Source organism: Triticum dicoccoides, chromosome 3B (genome assembly GCF_002162155.2).
Source record: "Triticum dicoccoides isolate Atlit2015 ecotype Zavitan chromosome 3B, WEW_v2.0, whole genome shotgun sequence".
NCBI lineage: Eukaryota > Viridiplantae > Streptophyta > Magnoliopsida > Poales > Poaceae > Triticum > Triticum dicoccoides.
In genome coordinates, this window is record NC_041385.1 from 17,457,079 (window position 1) to 17,473,964 (window position 16,886).

General features: G+C 44.4%; 1 protein-coding gene, 1 non-coding gene and 1 pseudogene across 2 annotated transcripts; 1 reads left to right on the forward strand and 2 right to left on the reverse strand.

Moving 5' to 3' along the window:
• Positions 1-7,391: 7,391 nt before the first annotated feature.
• On the reverse strand, positions 7,392-7,490 carry LOC119282926. The gene has a single exon (XR_005138953.1). It is a non-coding gene; the product is annotated as a small nucleolar RNA Z103 (small nucleolar RNA).
• Positions 7,491-10,923: 3,433 nt separating this feature from the next.
• LOC119282927 lies at positions 10,924-11,006 on the reverse strand (annotated as a pseudogene).
• Positions 11,007-12,831: 1,825 nt separating this feature from the next.
• Positions 12,832-16,415, forward strand: LOC119280535 (probable ubiquitin-conjugating enzyme E2 23). Its single transcript, XM_037561359.1, has 6 exons — positions 12,832-13,317; positions 13,405-14,586; positions 14,677-14,802; positions 14,972-15,340; positions 15,580-15,661; positions 15,736-16,415. Exons 1-6 carry the CDS (start codon positions 12,832-12,834, stop codon positions 16,413-16,415), a joined length of 2,925 nt encoding a protein of 974 aa, XP_037417256.1.
• The last annotated feature ends 471 nt before the right edge of the window (positions 16,416-16,886 follow it).

Sequence of the window (16,886 nt, forward strand, 5' to 3'; positions counted from 1 at the left end):
ATGCCTCGATCGGATCTAGGGGATCGAGGGGAGGGGGAGAGGCCGAGAGGGTGGGTCAGGAGTGGGTGGGTGGGTGGGTTGCGGCGGCGGGGATCGAGGAAGGTGGGTGGGTGGGTGGGTTAGGGTTTTTTTACTCGGGAGAGGCTCCACTGTTGGATGGGTGCACGATAGACGGCTCATATTGCGTCCAATTTGATGATCCGCGTGAAGGTGGTTCCTCGCGTCTCATTGGCCGGTTGTCTCGCTTTTGAATCGTAAAAAATTGGACTTAAATCTCTAATTTTTTCCGAGTGCATAAATGATTTTTCACAATGTTGCCAAATAGAGCTTTAATTTTTATTGCACAAAAAAATCTTTTTCTATTTTCCGAGTGCATAAATGATTTTTTTGTGAAGAACCTACCAAATGTTTGTTCCAAAATAGCACCACTCCATTTTTTTCTAAAATAGTAGACCACATTTTATATAAAATTGACCAAATAGTTGCATGTCAAAAGCTTTTGATCCACCTCTCGTGAAAAAACAATTTCCATTTTTTGAGTGCCCAAAATGAGATTTTTTGTGAAGGACCTACCATATATTTGTTGTAAAATTGGACCAAATCAATTTTCTAAAATACTAGGCCATATTTAATGCACAATTGACCAAATTGCTGGGTGTAAAAAGTTTTGATCAACCTCTCGTGAAAAAGACAAATTCCCGCCGATTCAGCTGGAAGCGGGTCAAATTTGAACTGTAGCTGCCTCGTAGTTTGCTCTTTATTTTTTCAAAAAATCATTTATAGATACATAAGTATCTATTTAATCATAGAAACATCAAAAGTTTTCCAAGATTCAACCACTAGCTAGGAACGGTCAAGCCCGCCGTTTTGACCGCATTTTGAAACGGGCATAAAAAATTCAAAAAAATTGGAAAACCTTTGCATTGTGTCATTATATATGACCAAGTTTCCAGGAAAAATAATAAACTTGTAATACGAAAATTATTTTAAAAAAGTGTTCTCGGAAATGCGCTATCATGCATGAAGATTCATGGCTTTCAAGCCAAATGATCAATCTTATGGCCACATTCATGGCATAGTTTGTTCAAATGATCTCATATTGTGCACAAGGGTGCATATTGGAATTCCAAACAATGTTGCTTTGGGGAGTTTTCACTTTCATTGCACAAAAGAGCCATTTTCCATTTTTCGAGTGCCCCAAATGAGGTTTTTTTGTGAAAAACCTACCAAATAATTATTGCAAAATTAGACCAAATCAATTTTATAAAATACTAGGCCATATTTAATACACAATTGATCAAATGGTTTGGTGTAAAAAGTTTTGATCCATCTCTGGTGAAAAAGACAAATTCCCGCCGATTCAGTTGGAAGCGGGTCAAATTTGAACTGTAGCTGCCTCGTAGTTTGATCTTTATTTTTTTCAAAAATCATTTCTAGGTCCATAAGTATCTATTTAATCATAGAAACATCAAAAGTTTTCCAAGATTCAACCACTAGCTAGGAACAGTCAAGCCTGCCGTTTTGACCGCATTTCGAAACGGGCATAAAAAATTCGAAAAAAAACAAAAAATTGGAAAACCTTCGCATTGTGTCATTATATATGACCAAGTTTCCAGGAAAAATAATAAACTTGTAATACGGAAATTATTTTAAAAAAGTGTTCTCAGAAGCGAGCTATCACGTGTGGAGATCAATGGCTTTCAAGCCAAATGATCAATCTTATGGCCACATTCATGACATAGTTTGTTCAAATGATCTCATATTGTGCACAAGGGTGCATATTGCAATGGAAAACAATGTTGCCTAAGGAAGTTTTCTTTTTCTTTGGACGAAAGAACCATTTTCCATTTTTCGAGTGCCCAAAAGGAGGTTTTTTTGTGAAGGACCTCCCAAATAATTGTTGCAAAATTGGACCAAATCAATTTTCTAAAATAGTAGGGCATATTTAATGCACAATTGACTAAATAGTTCGGTGTAAAAAGTTTTGATCACCTCTGGTGAAAAAGACAAATTCCCGCTGATTCAATTGGAAGCGGGTCAAATTTGAACTGTAGCTGCCTCGTAGTTTGCTCTTTATTTTTTCGAAAAATCATTTATAGGTACATAAGTATCTATTTAATCAGAGAAACACCAAAAAAATTCCAAGATTCAACCACTAGCTAGGAACGGTCATTCCCACCGTTTTGACCGCATTTTGAAACGGGCATAAAAAATTCAAAAAAAATCAAAAAATTGGGAAACCTTCGCATTGTGTCATTATATGTGGCCAAGTCCCCAGGAAAAATAATAAACTTATAATACGGCATTTATTTTAAAAAAGTGTTCTAAAAAACGAGCTATCACGTGTGGAGATCAATGGCTTTCAAGCCAAATGATCAATCTTATGGCCACATTCATGGCATAGTTTGTTCAAATGATCTCATATTGTGCAAAAGGGTGCATATTGGAATGGCAAACAATGTTGCCTAAGGAAGTTTTCTTTTTCTTTGGACGAAAGAACCATTTTCCATTTTTCGAGTGCCCAAAAGGAGGTTTTTTTTGTGAAGGACCTCCCAAATAATTGTTGCAAAATTGGACCAAATCATTTTTCTAAAATACTAGGCCATATTTAATTCACAATTGACCAAATGGTTGGGTGTCAAAAGTTTTGATCCACCTCTGGCGAAAAAGACAAATTCTCGCCGATTCAGATGGAAGCGGGTCAAATTTTAACTGCAGCTGCCTCATAGTTTACTATTTATTTTTTCCAAAAATCATTTATAGTTATATAAGTACCTATTTAATTATAAATACATGGTTTTGTGGCGATACGTCGAGGTTTGGGCGGTGGCTGAGGCCCCCAACTCTAGAGCGCGTAAACTCGCATGCCCGCCGCGTGGTCACCGCGTGACCGTGGCGTTGCCATGTGTTCTGGGCAGCCTAGGCATGTCTACTGGGTTGGGCACTCCCCAAGTAGGTACTAGGAAGAAATTTACAACATAACATTCTCACGAGGAGACCGATCGATGCTCAAACATGAATTAGCAGCCAAGTGTTTGATTAGCGGTACGGTAAATGTACATGGCTAATGGGTGTGAGTATTGGCTGAGGATGATCAGTTACTAAGAAGACCGTCTTCACAAATTTTCAGCTCAAAAGGAGGAGCCTAGGTGGTACTTGCTTTGCAAACTACCACACTGGACATAACTATAAATGTTGAAGCTCGGCTCAAAATAATGAATGGATTGAGCTGGCATTTGGTGGAGGATGGTTATTTGGGCATAGGAAAGCACTATAGAAAATGGATACTATTTGGACATGTCAAAGTGGTACTTCCTTCACAAACTGCTGCTATGAACAGAATAGGAAAATGAATATTGTTGAGTTATTTTTGAACTAGGCAAAGAAGGTTTTTGACATATTTGATGAAGATATGATCCAAACAATTTACGAGAATTATTTGGGAATTTTTGGAATAACAGAAATATAGGTTGCTTCACAACCTAGGGCAAAAACTGCCACATGGACATGACACATAGGCAAAACTGATGAGATGGCGCCTAGTCATCACAACCCACCATAATCTACAAGGCTATGACCATCTATATTGGTCGTTAACAACTAGAAATAAGGCAGCGGACCAGCCCTGTTTGCTTTGTGACCATTCCGTGTAAGGAAATTACGACCTTTCTGACCAAAATGGTCGGAATGGTTTAGGGTTTGGAGCCCCCCGAATAGCTTTTGACCAATTGGTCTCAAATGGTCATAGATCTATGACCAATTCTTCCAAGGTCACTGATAGAAGGTCACTAGTTGACATATTTCTTTTAGTGGACGTGGATCCCTCCGAAGGGGACCCGGTACCCGTACTCAATTGAGCCGGCGTCAGGGCCCCAGCCTTCGTCGTTGATGTAAATCTTGCCGCGACGACTTTTGGTCATCCGGCCCACTGCGTATCCCTTGAGCCCTTCGAAGTTGTCCTTCAAGAACTCAAATCCACCGTGCGCTGGCCCCACGATGGGCGCCAACTGTCGTGGAATTGTCACGTCAGATGTCCTCGTGAAAGGACTTAGTTGTGGAGCCATCGCAACTAGGAAGCTTGAAGGGGTTAATCGGGACAAGGGGCACGAGAGGTTTTTATACTAGTTCGGCCCCTTACGGTGAAGGTAAGGCCTACGTCTAGTTGGGTTGGTATTGATGTCTCAATGACCAGGGAGCGAGATACGCTATACCCGGCTCTTGATGAGTTGTTTCTTGCCCTAAGCCGCCAGCAGGTCGTCCCCTTATATACTCGGGTTGACGCCCTCTGGCTTACAGAGTCCCGACCGGCTTATAAACAGTGTCCGGCTCGGTGACTAATTAAATCTATCTTATGATACAAGTCATGCCATTATGGCGGTTTACTATAATGGGCCTTAAGTCGCCTATGGGCTTAAGCCCTTTAATGAACCGCCGTCTTCATGCTTGGTTTTGGGCTTCCCTCTGGTAAGTCTTCTTTGCGTAACCCGGCGCCTCCTGGGCGGCTTACTCAAATAGTTACATCCCCAACACTATCCCTAACAACACCAAACACCGTGAACTTTCAAATTATTCCTGTGCCTAACAAGGATTCATCTTCAAAAATGAATATGGTGTATCCCATATTGCTGCATGAAGGTGGTAAATTACTTGGAATGTACATACATGTAAACCCAGAAATAAAGCCGTTGACAGCAAATCCACTCGATTTTAGTGTGTTCGACTAAAATTCCCTGCGGCCATATTGTTTTCCGAATCCACCTAACACAGAAGGGAAAACTACCTTTCATCTCTACAGTTCATTTAGGGCTGACAATAATGTGTTACACGACACATTTTCTTACATTAACTATAACACATCCCCTACATTGAAGAAGTATGTGTTCTGCTAGGACTCTAAAGAAGGGAAGATGTCACTTTTTTTTTACTCAGCAACAATCCTAGAACAGAAACATATTCCACGTACAATATTCATAACCTTTCATAGAAAAATTATAACACAACCCAATATAAGGGAAGACAATGTATACATGACTAGCCTTTTCACAGACGGTCTCTGCAGGATGGTGTCAAAGATGCTTGATTTCTTTGAATTGTTGAAAGCATTCAATAGTTGTTTCCTCCTTTTGTTTTCTAGTCGATGTTTCCTTAACGCTTCCCTGAGAGGCATGTGGTACAAGTGGGTATGATTCTTCAGCCCGGTTCCACCTACTTTATTTGCCAAGTAAAATAGCCCACCCTGCAAGCGGCGCTCTTTGTATCTTTGGATGCTATGTCTGATAGTTTGCATTGAGCTGTCGATGGCGAGGCGATGCTCTTCGTAAGCTTCCCAAGTAAGCATGCCGTCCCTCACGCGTTCATTGTAGTCCTGGGGCGCTGATCTAAAAAGGACGCGTTTGTATGATTCACGGTACAACGATGTGGTCCTGAGCTGAAGGTGTCGGTTGACAAATGGGAAGGTGCCATACTCGTCGCTGCGGCAAAGTCTAAAACTTTTTCTTGGCATCTTGAATTTTTTTCTTTCCATGGCTTTTGCTGCACAATATAAAAAAGAGACTCTTAATCAGCATTGATGCTCAAAATATAATGAAGGACGGGACTACCAAGATCGATTCGTGAAATTCACAATGCTCCTCCGGAAAAAAATTCATGTCAACCCATGTAAAAAGGTGAGGATTATACCTGACGTCTCGGTTCCCACCGCTGCTAGTCTCCTTCAATCCACCCATACGAGCGCAGATGCTCGAGAACGATCGATGTGTTCGCCGCCTGCTGATATACGTACTCTGCTGGGTCCTTGGCGAGGTTTTTATATACAACAAAAGCAAGGCTGACTGTGCTTATATATAGAAAGTCCAATCCGAACTCGTACCCGTCACAGCTACCAACCGTACAGGTGGAGGAGTCCTTACCTGATTAGGCACATGAGGAGACGCAGAAAATAGTAAGTATTCCTTCGATGCGCCGTCGGACCAGCATAGACCCACCGACCTTTCCTTTATGCGTATAACCTGCTCGGTCTCACCGCAAAAGAAAAAAAAAACCTTCTCGGTTTAGGGCATCTCAAAATAAATCATCAAACAAATGCCACCAAATATCCACAAACATGCAGGAAGATAAAGTGGGCACCTGGTTTGATTTTCACTATGAAAAGATTCCACATTTTTGCTTTGAGTGTGGAAGATTCACTAGTGCAGAACTGGGCAATAGCACCGGTTCGGAGCCAGTGGCATTATAGCCTAATTGGTGCCTTCGGAGCACGATGACAATTGGAAGTGGTTTTCATGGGGGCGGTAGCGGGTAATAGTATTCTCCCTTCGGATTTATGACCTGGTCGAGCAAAAATCCCGCTATTTCCTCTTGAAGTGCTTCTACGTGCTCCGTTTCTAGGAGCTTCGCCCGCACCTCTCTGAACTGTTAAGAAGGAGATAAATATGCATGTGTATTAGTTGTGTGACTAGATATCGATAATGGTGTAAAAATTGTAAATAGTGTTTTGACAAGCGTACCCATTCCTGTCTTTGAGATCTGCTCCTTTCGGACGCTATCATGCGAATGTTCTTGCAAACGCAAAATGCACACAGATCAGTCCCCTGCGCCTGCTTCAGGACCTTTACGAGAATGAAATTTGATCAGATAATAATTAATCAAGCATGATAATTAAAGAGATGGCAGCTAGCTAGCTAGCTAGTACTACTTAATTACTTACCTTGGGTCTTCCCCATTTAAGTTTTTCTTTCCAGTCGCCGTCCGTGACCCTGATGAACCTTGCCCAAGCCCTGCCCGCCGACAAAGAAAATGAATAAAGGGGTTATTAAATAGTTCATATCATGAAATGACGAACTAAATAGGCCGAGATATATAATTAATAATGATTGAAATTACCTGTTGACTATCCCAAACAAGATGTTATAGTCAGTTTGCCTCGATGTGTTTGCCGCCTGCAGATATACGTACTTAGCTGGGTCCTTGGCGAGGTTTTTGTTATATACTCGTACAACAAAAGCAAGGCTGATTGGAGTCCAATCCGAACACGTACCCATCACAGCTACCAGCCGTACAGGTGGAGGAATCCTTGCCTGATTAGGCACATGAGGAGACGCAGAAAATAGTAAGTATTCCTTCGATTCGCCGTTGGAATAGACCCACCGACCTTTCCTTTATGCCTATATAATCAGCTCGGTTTCCCGGGAAAAAAAACCCTGCTCAGTTTAGGGCATCTCAAAATAAATCATCAAATAAATGCCATCAAATGTCGGCGAACACATTCAAACATGGGTTCAAACATATTCATGACATCCAATGGTGATCACCAGATGTCTCAGTCACATCCGTTCAGTTTCTGAGTACTGAAAACAAAACGAGATAAAAAAAAGGTGGCAAAGATAATAAAGATGGATCTTTTTTTTGGCTTGGAATACTTTGATAAAGGATTACATTGGGGCACAGTATAATTATAGTCGGTCAGATGGGGAAAGGATCCTCACTTCCACCAGTCACTTTTTCTTTTAACCGTACGATCAACATCCAACAGCCATCAAGTGCGCATTGTTCTTCTTCTTTTCTTTCTTCTTCCTCCGCCGTGATGTTTTCTCCTACCCCCTATCCTATCCTATTAGAAATAAATGGGCTTGACCCACTAACAATTTCTGAAATCTCAAAGTGGCCCATGTATAAAATAGCAAGTGGTGATTCTAAAGTTTAGTACCACCCTGAAAGTTGAGGAAGTGAGAGACCTCTTTATATAGTTGGTTCTCTACACTACACATATTGAGGTCTGAAGTAGAGAAATAAGAGGCTGCATGTGTGTGCGCTCGGCTCTCCATTTTATTTTTTATGTCTTGGCAGAAAAGTTAATTGATTTTTGTCCGGTAACTATACGAGTTAGAACCCAAGTCGGTTTGAGATCATGACAGCGACACGATACCGACTCTGGTCCTCTTATACGTACTGCTACTGGGCCGCAAACAAAGATACATAAAAAACACCTAGGTTTTTGCCTTATCTTGCAACTTGCGCCGCCACCGTAGTCTACTCTATCCCGAACACCGGCGTGGGGGAGAGCAGGTGTTCAAAACCGTTCGTTCTTGCAATCCTTCATCGGGAGAGCATGAATTTCGTTTTTTGGTTTTTTGGGAAGCGCTCTGCGCGACTACCCAAGTTTGTCATTATGGGTCGTCTTCCGTACAAGTAGAGCAGTGCTACTTATCATCGTCGTCGGCAACAGATCGTCGCCAACAACGTCGATCCTGCAGCAACTAATGAACCGTATCGTCCATCGTGATATATTCATGTGTCTACCTATAGTTGCTGTTACATGTGCAATGTTGTTGTGCATGTTTTTCTATTCATCTAGTATGTGCATTGGAGTTGAACATACAGTGACAGACAAACAGCAGGAGGATTTGTGTTCACACCTTTCTGTCCACCCAGGTGCCTCTGGATTGACTCTGTCAGTCGACTGAGCCGACCTCGTCGGTGATGCATCCCGACGATGGCGGTCTCCAACTCCTGTCATATCATTCCCATGGCCGCCGAGTTGTTGAGCACGACCAGACCCAGTATTCGAGTCCGCAGGAACGGCAAGGCTTTCCCACGCCGTGAGGACTTATGTCATGTCATTCCCATGGCCGCTGTGAAGACCCTGCCGGCCTGCTTTCCCACGAACACGACCTGCATCCAATCCGGAATGAAAGAGGTGGAATAGCGGTGATGGCTGACGGGGGAGGAGAGAAGGGAGATGGAGGAGGATGGGGAGGGAGGGTGTGATAGCTGCGAGGATCATGGAGAAAGGGGGCTAGGGTTTGGCTCGTGTGAACGAGACAACGAGGACGGGATTGTGTGTGGTGCGGGCGCAGATCTGGTTGCGGGCTAAGCTCGTAGGTGAGAGAATGGGAGATGAGTGGGCGCCGGCAGTGGGGTATAGGGCGGAGGCCGGGGTTGGGGGAGAGGAGGAGGCGGCTGGGTTTTTTTTTAAATGATAAGGCGGCTGGGTTGGGAGAATAGAAAGAGGAGGAAGATAGCGTCGGGCCGGCGGCTGGTTGGGTTTTTTAGGGAGGGAGAAAAAACTAGTTCGAAGAGGGTGGTGGGAGGAGAGACAAAAAAACCAGACAAGATAGATAGGTGGGAGATGAAACGAAAAAAAAAAAATCACGGGTACCGACCTACCAACTCTCCCTTAAAGAGTAGAGAAAATTATCCCTAACAACACCAAACCCCGTCAACTTTCAAATTATCCCCATGCCTAACAAGATCCGGCTTCACAAAAGAATACGGTGTGTCCCATATCGTGGCGTGAAGGTGCTTAATTACTTGGAATGTACATACGATACAAGGTAACCCCTAAATAAAGTCGTTGACAGCAAATCCTCACGATTTTGATGCGTTCGACCAAAATTCCCTGCTGCCCTGTTGTTTTCCGAACCCACTAAGAATATGTACACAGAAGGGAAAGCTACCTTTCATCTCTACAGTTCATTTAGGGCTGACAATAAATGTGTTATACGACACATTTTCTTACATGAACTACAACCCATCCCGTACATTGAAGAAAAGATGTGTTCTGCTAGGTCCTAGAGGAGACTCTCAAGAAGGGAAGATGACACAATTTCTTTTACTTTTTCTAACTCAGCAATAAGACTAGAACACAACCATACTCCACACTATTCATGAGCTTTCATAGAAAAATTATAAGGCAACCCAATACAAGGGAAGACACTGTATACATGACTAGCCTTTTCACATATGGTCTCTGCATGATGGTGTCAAAGATGCTTGATTTCTTTGAATTGTTGAAAGCATTCAGTAGCTGTTTCCTCCTTTTATTTTCTTGTCGATGTTTCCTTAACGCTTCCCTGAGAGGCATTTTGTACAAGTGCGTATGGGTAGTCAGCCTGGTTTCGCCTAAATCATGCGCAAAGTAAAATAGCCCAGCCTGCAAGCGGCGCTCTTTGTATCTTTGAATGCTATGCCTGATAGATTGCATTGAGCTTTCGATGGCGAGGCGATGCTCTTCGTAAACTTCCCACGTAAGCATGCCATCTCTCACGAGTTCATCGTAGACCTTGAGCGCTGATCTAAAAAAGATGCGTTTGTACGATTCACGGTACAACGATGTGGTCCTGAGAATAAGGTGCCCGTTGACCATTGGGAAGGTACCGTTCTCCTCCCTTCGGCAAAGTCTAAAACTTTTTCTTGGCATCTTGAATTTTTTCTTTCCATGACTTTTGCTGCACAATATAAAATGAGACTCTTAATTAGCCTTGATGCTCAAAATATAGCGAAGGACGGGACTACCAGGATTGATTCGTGAAATTCACGCATGCTCCTGGGAAAAAAATTCATGTCAACCCATGTAAAAAGCTGAGGATTATACCAGACGTCTCGGTTCCCACCGCTGCTAGTCTCCTTCATCAATCCACCCATAAGAGCAGATGCTCGAGAACGATCGATCTGTCTGCCGCGGCCGATATATGTACTCAGCTGGCTCCTTGGCGAGGTTTTTTATATACAACAAAAGCATGGCTGATTGTGATTATATATGGAGGTCCAATCCGAACTCGTGCCCGTCATAGCTGCCAGCCGTACAGATGGAGGAATCCTTACCCCGATTAGGCACAGCAGGAGACGCAGAACATGGTAAGTATTCCTTCGATTCGCCGTCGGACCAGCATAGACCCACCGACCTTTCCTCTCTATACGTATAACCTGCTCGGTTTAGTGCATCTCAAAATAAATCATCAAACAAATGCCACCAAATTTCCGCAAACACATTCAAACATGGGTTCAAACGTATTCATGGACAGCCGCCCGGGTATAGGCCATCCAATGGTGATGGTGATCATCAGATGTCTCAGTCACATCCGTTCAGTTTCTGAGTACAGAAAAACAAAAAGAGTTAAGAAAAAGGTGCCAAAGATAATAAAGATGGATCAATTTTTTTGGCTTGGAATCATTTGAGCACAGTATAATTACAGTGGATCAGCTGGGGAAAGGATCCTCACTTCCGTCAGTCACTTTTTTCTTTTAACCGTACGATCAATATCCAACAGCCATCAAGTGTGCAATGTTCTTCTTCTTTTGTTTCTTCTTCCTCCGCCCTGATGTTTTCTCCTACCCCGTAACCTATCCTGTTAGAAATAAATGGGCTTGAGCCATTAACAATTTCTGAAATCACAAAGTAGCCCTTGCATAAAATAGAAAGTGGTGATTCTAAAGTTTAGTACCACCCTGAAAGTTGAGGAAGTGAGAGACCTCTTTATATAGTTCGCTCTCTACACCACACTTATTGAGGTGTGAAGGAGAGAAATAAGAGACCGCATGCATGTGCGCTCGCCTCTCCATTTCATTTTTTGATGTCTTGGCAGAAAAGTTAATTATTTCTCGTCTAGTAAGTATACGACTTAGAATCCAAGTCGGTTTGAGATCATGATCGCGACACGATACAGCCTCTGGTCCTCTTATATGTACTACTACCGGGCCGCAGCCAAAGATACATCGAAAACACTTAGGCCTCATTCGGTTTGGAGGATTTTCATAGGAAAAACATAGGAACAAGAATTCCAGAGGAAATTTTTCTATAGATGCATTCGGTTTATAGGAAAGGCGTACGGGAATATCGTAGGAATACTATTCATTTCCTGTGTTTTTGGAGGAAACTAGACATCCACTCAAAGCTCATTTTACACCTCGGAACGAGACAAGTCAATTCCTTAGGATGGCGAGTGTCATCCTATCAAATTCCTATACTAATCCTAATTCCTACATTTTAGTTTCCTCCAAACGGAATGAGCCCTTAGGGTTTTGCCTCATCTTGCAACTTGCGCCGCCATCATAGTCTACTTTATCCCGAACACCAGCGCGCGGGAGAGCAGGTGCCTGAAATCGTTTGTTCTTGCAACCCTGCATCGGGAGAGCGTGAATTAGGTTTTTTGGGAAGCGCTCTGCGAAACTGCCCAAGTTCGTCATCATGGGTCGTCTTCCGTCCAAGTCGGGCGGTGCTACTTATCTTCGTCTTCAGCAACAGATCGTCGCCAACATCGTCACCAACAACGTCGATCCCGCAACAACTAATGAACCGTACATCCATCGTGATATATTCATGTGTCTACCTATAGTTGTTGTTACATGTGCAATGTTGTTGTGCATGTTTTTCAGTTCATCTAGTATGCTAGATTGTTGCATGCTATTTTCTATTAGAGTCATAAAGTACTTACTGGAATTAATCATGATTTGTTCATCTAATCGATGGGGACTAAACAACCCTAATCCATAAAATACTAATCGGAACAAAGGCATCGGGATTCTCCTCCCCGCAACCGCTCACCGGAGCGGAAGGCAGAGGGAAGGCGAATCCATGGGGTCGCCGGCTGGAGTGAGAGTTTGCTTTGACCGCCTAAGGTCTGGGGAATTTTCGATCGGGGGACGAGGAGACGAACGCTTGCGAGACGCCTATGATCTGTACTTTTTGAAAAAGGAAAAAATTGTATTGCTTTTGTATAAGGAACAAAAATCTTATCCGTATAAGGCTAGAACTCAGGACTCAGGAGCCTCTTCTATATATATATCTATACAATTTCCGTTCCGTAGTGTGCGATCGATCTGTTGGAATTAATTAAGCAGGCCGTGGTACTTTTGTCCGAGTAGTATTATAGGAATTCTAATCCAATCCGTACGTGGCATAGCACATATACCTAGCACCACCGTGCGTTTCCAGCCGGACGAGATCTAGCAAGCCTCCGGCGAGATCAGTCGACACCAGGTTCTGGCCGGAAAGCAATCGGCACAAAGCCGCAAGCTTGTGCTACGAACGCGCTCTCGCCGGAAAAGTCGGTTATGATGGTCGTCCCCGCGGCGGCATCTCCGAATCTTTACTTGCTCGACCTCGTGAAAACCGGCCGCAGGTTCATCGACCGTGGCCTCGTTCTCGCGGACGGCCAGGTGGACAACATCTATCTCCCTGTCGACACTTTCAAGCTTCTGCGAATCGATGACAGTGTTGAGTACAAGAACGTCGGCGACATCAAGGTGGTCGACAGGAGCCACCTGTATCCTGGACAGGTGGTTGGGTCGGCATCCGACATGGGCGGCCAGATCGGCGTCGTCACCGGCGTCAACACCATGCTCAGCCTAGCCAAGCTCGACAACAACGGCGTGCCGGCCAAGGTCATCAGGGGGGTGTCCCCGTCTAGCCTGCGGCGCGTCAGGAGCATCAACCTTGGAGACTTTGTCGTGTCCGGGCCGTGGCTCGGCCGTGTCGTCGAGGTGTCGATCGACGTCGATGTGTTGTTCGATGACGGAGCTGTTTGCAGGATCACCGACGCAGAGTCTACGAACCTGGCGAGAGTGCATGAAAGCGGCACCATGGTGACCATGCATCGCCGCCAAATGAACAGTGTATTGCACCAGGGGCAGCACGTCACCTTGCCAGGCGCTTGTTCACTCTTCAAGGATGCTCGCTGGCTTAATGGCTACTGGCATCCTTACCGACAAGTAGGCACCATCATGAAGGTGGAGACGGCCGGCATCCTCGTCTACTGGGTTGCATCCAGACATTGTGGCACCGACAAGGGGCTAGTGGAGGCATCCGCTCCTCCAGCCTACCAGAACCCAGATGATCTTACGTTCTTCTGCGCCTCATACAATTGCTGCTGGGGGCTTGCTGACCGTTGTTTTTTTCTAGAAACTAGTTCCACCAAAGAGGATCAAGCTTGTGCTCCTGATCAACACGATGGTGACGATGATGATTATGATGATGATGATAAAGATGATGATGATGATGATAAAGATGATGATGAGGCAGAGGAGGACGGGGAGAAGGAATACAACGCATGCTCAGAAGACAATCAAGAGGTGTGTGATGGATCAACCTCTCAGGTGGTACCACCCACCGAGCAGAAGGATGCGGGGTTTTATCGGAAGCAGCTAAGGAAGGTCGTCTTTGAGGGCCATAGACGAGCGCAACGGCCACAAGTCATGAGACATGTCGAGGTGGAGTTTCCAATGGTCGTCGCCGACACCTGCACCACCGTCGATGTGTTGTGGCAGGATGGCACACGACAACATGGCAGACGTTCAGCGACCGTCGTTCCCTTTGGGATCTGGAATGAGCAAGAGTTCTTCCCGGGACAGCGTGTTGTCGCCAACGTTCTTCCTATTAGCGCTGCCGTTGAAGCTACTGGTGACCATGATGATGTGACAACTACTAGCGTCAACAATAACATTGATGCGTCCGGAATTGGACCAACGGAGCGTGTGGGAATCGTCAAGAGCCTGCAATACGAGGACCAGACGGTTTGTGTATCATGGTTCAAGACGTCAGGGCACCCAGATGAGGCTAGGGAGGTCGACTGCGACCAAACTGTCAGTGCTTACGACCTAAAATTGGACTCTAACCACTCTGCTTACTATGGTGACATTGTCATTCGTGTCCTACCATCGGGATCAACAGATGACGGTGAAAGTGCACCCTTGATATTGGGAAACAAGAAGAAAAATGTCGTTCCCGCCGATCTTTCATGGGTGGGGCGGGTAGTTGAACTTCCTAGTGGGCACATCCAAGTCAAGTGGGGTGATGGTAGCACGTCAACGGTACGTGGATAGTTTCTAGTACCTTTCTTAGATCTACATATATGTTACGTTCTCTACTCAACTTTGTTGATTTGTTTGGGCGTGCTGCAGGTATCGCCCGATGAGATCGTTGTCGTCAAGGACGAGCACTACATGGACCTATTGCTTGAAATGGGCGACTGGGTAGAGGACGATGGCATCGATGACGCACCCGAAGAACCGGTTGCTGCCAATACGGTATATATCTATCTTTCTAAACATTGTCCACTTCGACAAACAATGAGGTGTGGGGACTATTTTGGTTTCTCCTGGTAGGCAGCAAAGTACTATTTATTCTATGATAAATGATTATATGGAAAGCGTCAGCCCGGCAATTGATGTGGTTATATGTGTTATCTTATTTTAGGACATTGATCTTCAGAATCTAGATAATGATGTCGAAAGCGTCAGCCCGGCAATGTCAAGGACAAGCCTTTTAGGTTTTCCATTCCGGTCTTTGCTCCAATTGACCAGTGACGTGGTAGCTCGAGGTAAAGGATACCTGATGAACTGGCGGCCCTCGTCGTTGTCACCAAGCTCAGAGTTACCCGCGCCCGCAAACGATGATAGTATCGGTGGTGCTGCTGCAATGGGGACCAACGATGCTGCTGTAGATTTGACTTGTCACGGTTTTGCCGGGGGGATGAAGGCTGCGGATGCTACCTGTTGCTTTCCACGTTTCGATGTACTGCAGATGAGCCCTCTGGATCACCACTACCTTGAGATTACGGACCAGGTAATTATATATATGTTAGAAAATGATGAAGAACGGAGGTAATTAAGGTTAGAGTAAGGGATGTTTACATGCACAGTATGGTTTGTCTAACGGTGGAATCCATCTTATGGCATTCTTTTTTTAATGCAAAACTAAACTCTCTGACTTAAAATAAGTAAATGACCACACAACATGTTACAACTCATTATAAAACGAATTTTACTAACTGAAGAACTTTAATCAATACTCTTTTTTTCAAGGAAATGCAGGGCGCTAGTCGTGGGAAGAGTTGGGCCAAAACAGTGCAAAAGGAATGGAAAATTCTGGAGAACGACTTACCAGGTATGTGAGTGCACCTGAAAATACACGGTCCATATGCTTGGCTACAAATGAATAGCCAACCATTTAATGTGCAGAAACCATCTACGTGCGAGCATTCGAGGACCGCATGGATCTGCTTCGGGTGGTGATGGTGGGTGTGAGCGGGACACCATACCATCATGGCCTTTTCTTCTTCGATCTGCAGCTACCTCCGTCATACCCGTCTGCCCCACCGCAAGTGTACTACCACTCCTTCGGCTTACGGCTCAATCCCAACCTCTATGAGTCTGGTACGGTGTGCCTCAGCTTGCTAAACACATTCGGTGGCGAGGGCACCGAGGTCTGGTCCTCGACGACATCAAACCTCCTCCAAGTCGTTGTCTCCATCCAGGGCCTTGTCCTCAATGACCAACCATACTACAACGAGGCCGGGTATGGAACATTGGTCAACAAACCAGAGGGTCGCCGCAATGCGCTGCCCTACAATGAGAATGCTTACCTGCTTACCCTTCGGACAATGCAACATCTTTTACGTCGACCACCTCAGGGATATGAGGAATTCGTTAAGGAACACTTCTGCCTTCGGGGAAGGTTTGTGCTCAGGACATGCAATGCGTGGTTGCAGGGAAATAGTGTCGACAATGCTCATGACACTGAAGCAAGTAGGAAGCGGTCGTGCTCGGCTGGGTTAAGGCTTGCACTCACCAACGTGGTGCCAAGCCTCATGACAGCCTTCACAGAGATCGGAGCCGAGGGATGCGAAGAGTACCAGTAGCTATGAATCAAATTGCCATGTGCTGCAACTCACTAGAGAGACGAGTATGTGATGGTGAGACCTTTGCTACACCTACAGATTAGATTGGATTAGTTGAAATGAGGGATACGCAGATATATGATTTTTGGTGATGGTGGTTGTTTTGTAATCGTTCACTTTTTTGTTCTACAACAATCTATACGTACTCCTATTTGCTTTATTTTCTTGGTACACATAGGTTACGAATTTTGCTATTGCTTATTAATTCGTCTACAAAGGGAGGTCTGGTACGGTAAAGTGGGGAAATATGCTTCCCTGCCACAGCTTTATAATCACTTCCAAAAGTAATAATTTTGGTTAGCATATAAGATGGTTCCAAAAGTATATCATAGCCATGTTAAAACAAATGTCATTCTGTTTAGAACCTTGTTCTATACCTTCTCGTATTTGTCTAATCACAAATTGTCATGCTGCATATATACCAAAACCCCT

Coding starts and splice junctions, on each gene's coding strand:
- LOC119280535 (XM_037561359.1), top strand. CDS start 12,832: ATGATGGTCGTCCCCGCGGCGGCATCTCCGAATCTTTACTTGCTCGAC. Junction 13,318..13,404: donor CTGTTTGCAGGATCACCGAC/GCAGAGTCTACG, acceptor GTATTGCACCAG/GGGCAGCACGTCACCTTGCC. Junction 15,341..15,579: donor ACCTTGAGATTACGGACCAG/GTAATTATATAT, acceptor CTTTTTTTCAAG/GAAATGCAGGGCGCTAGTCG.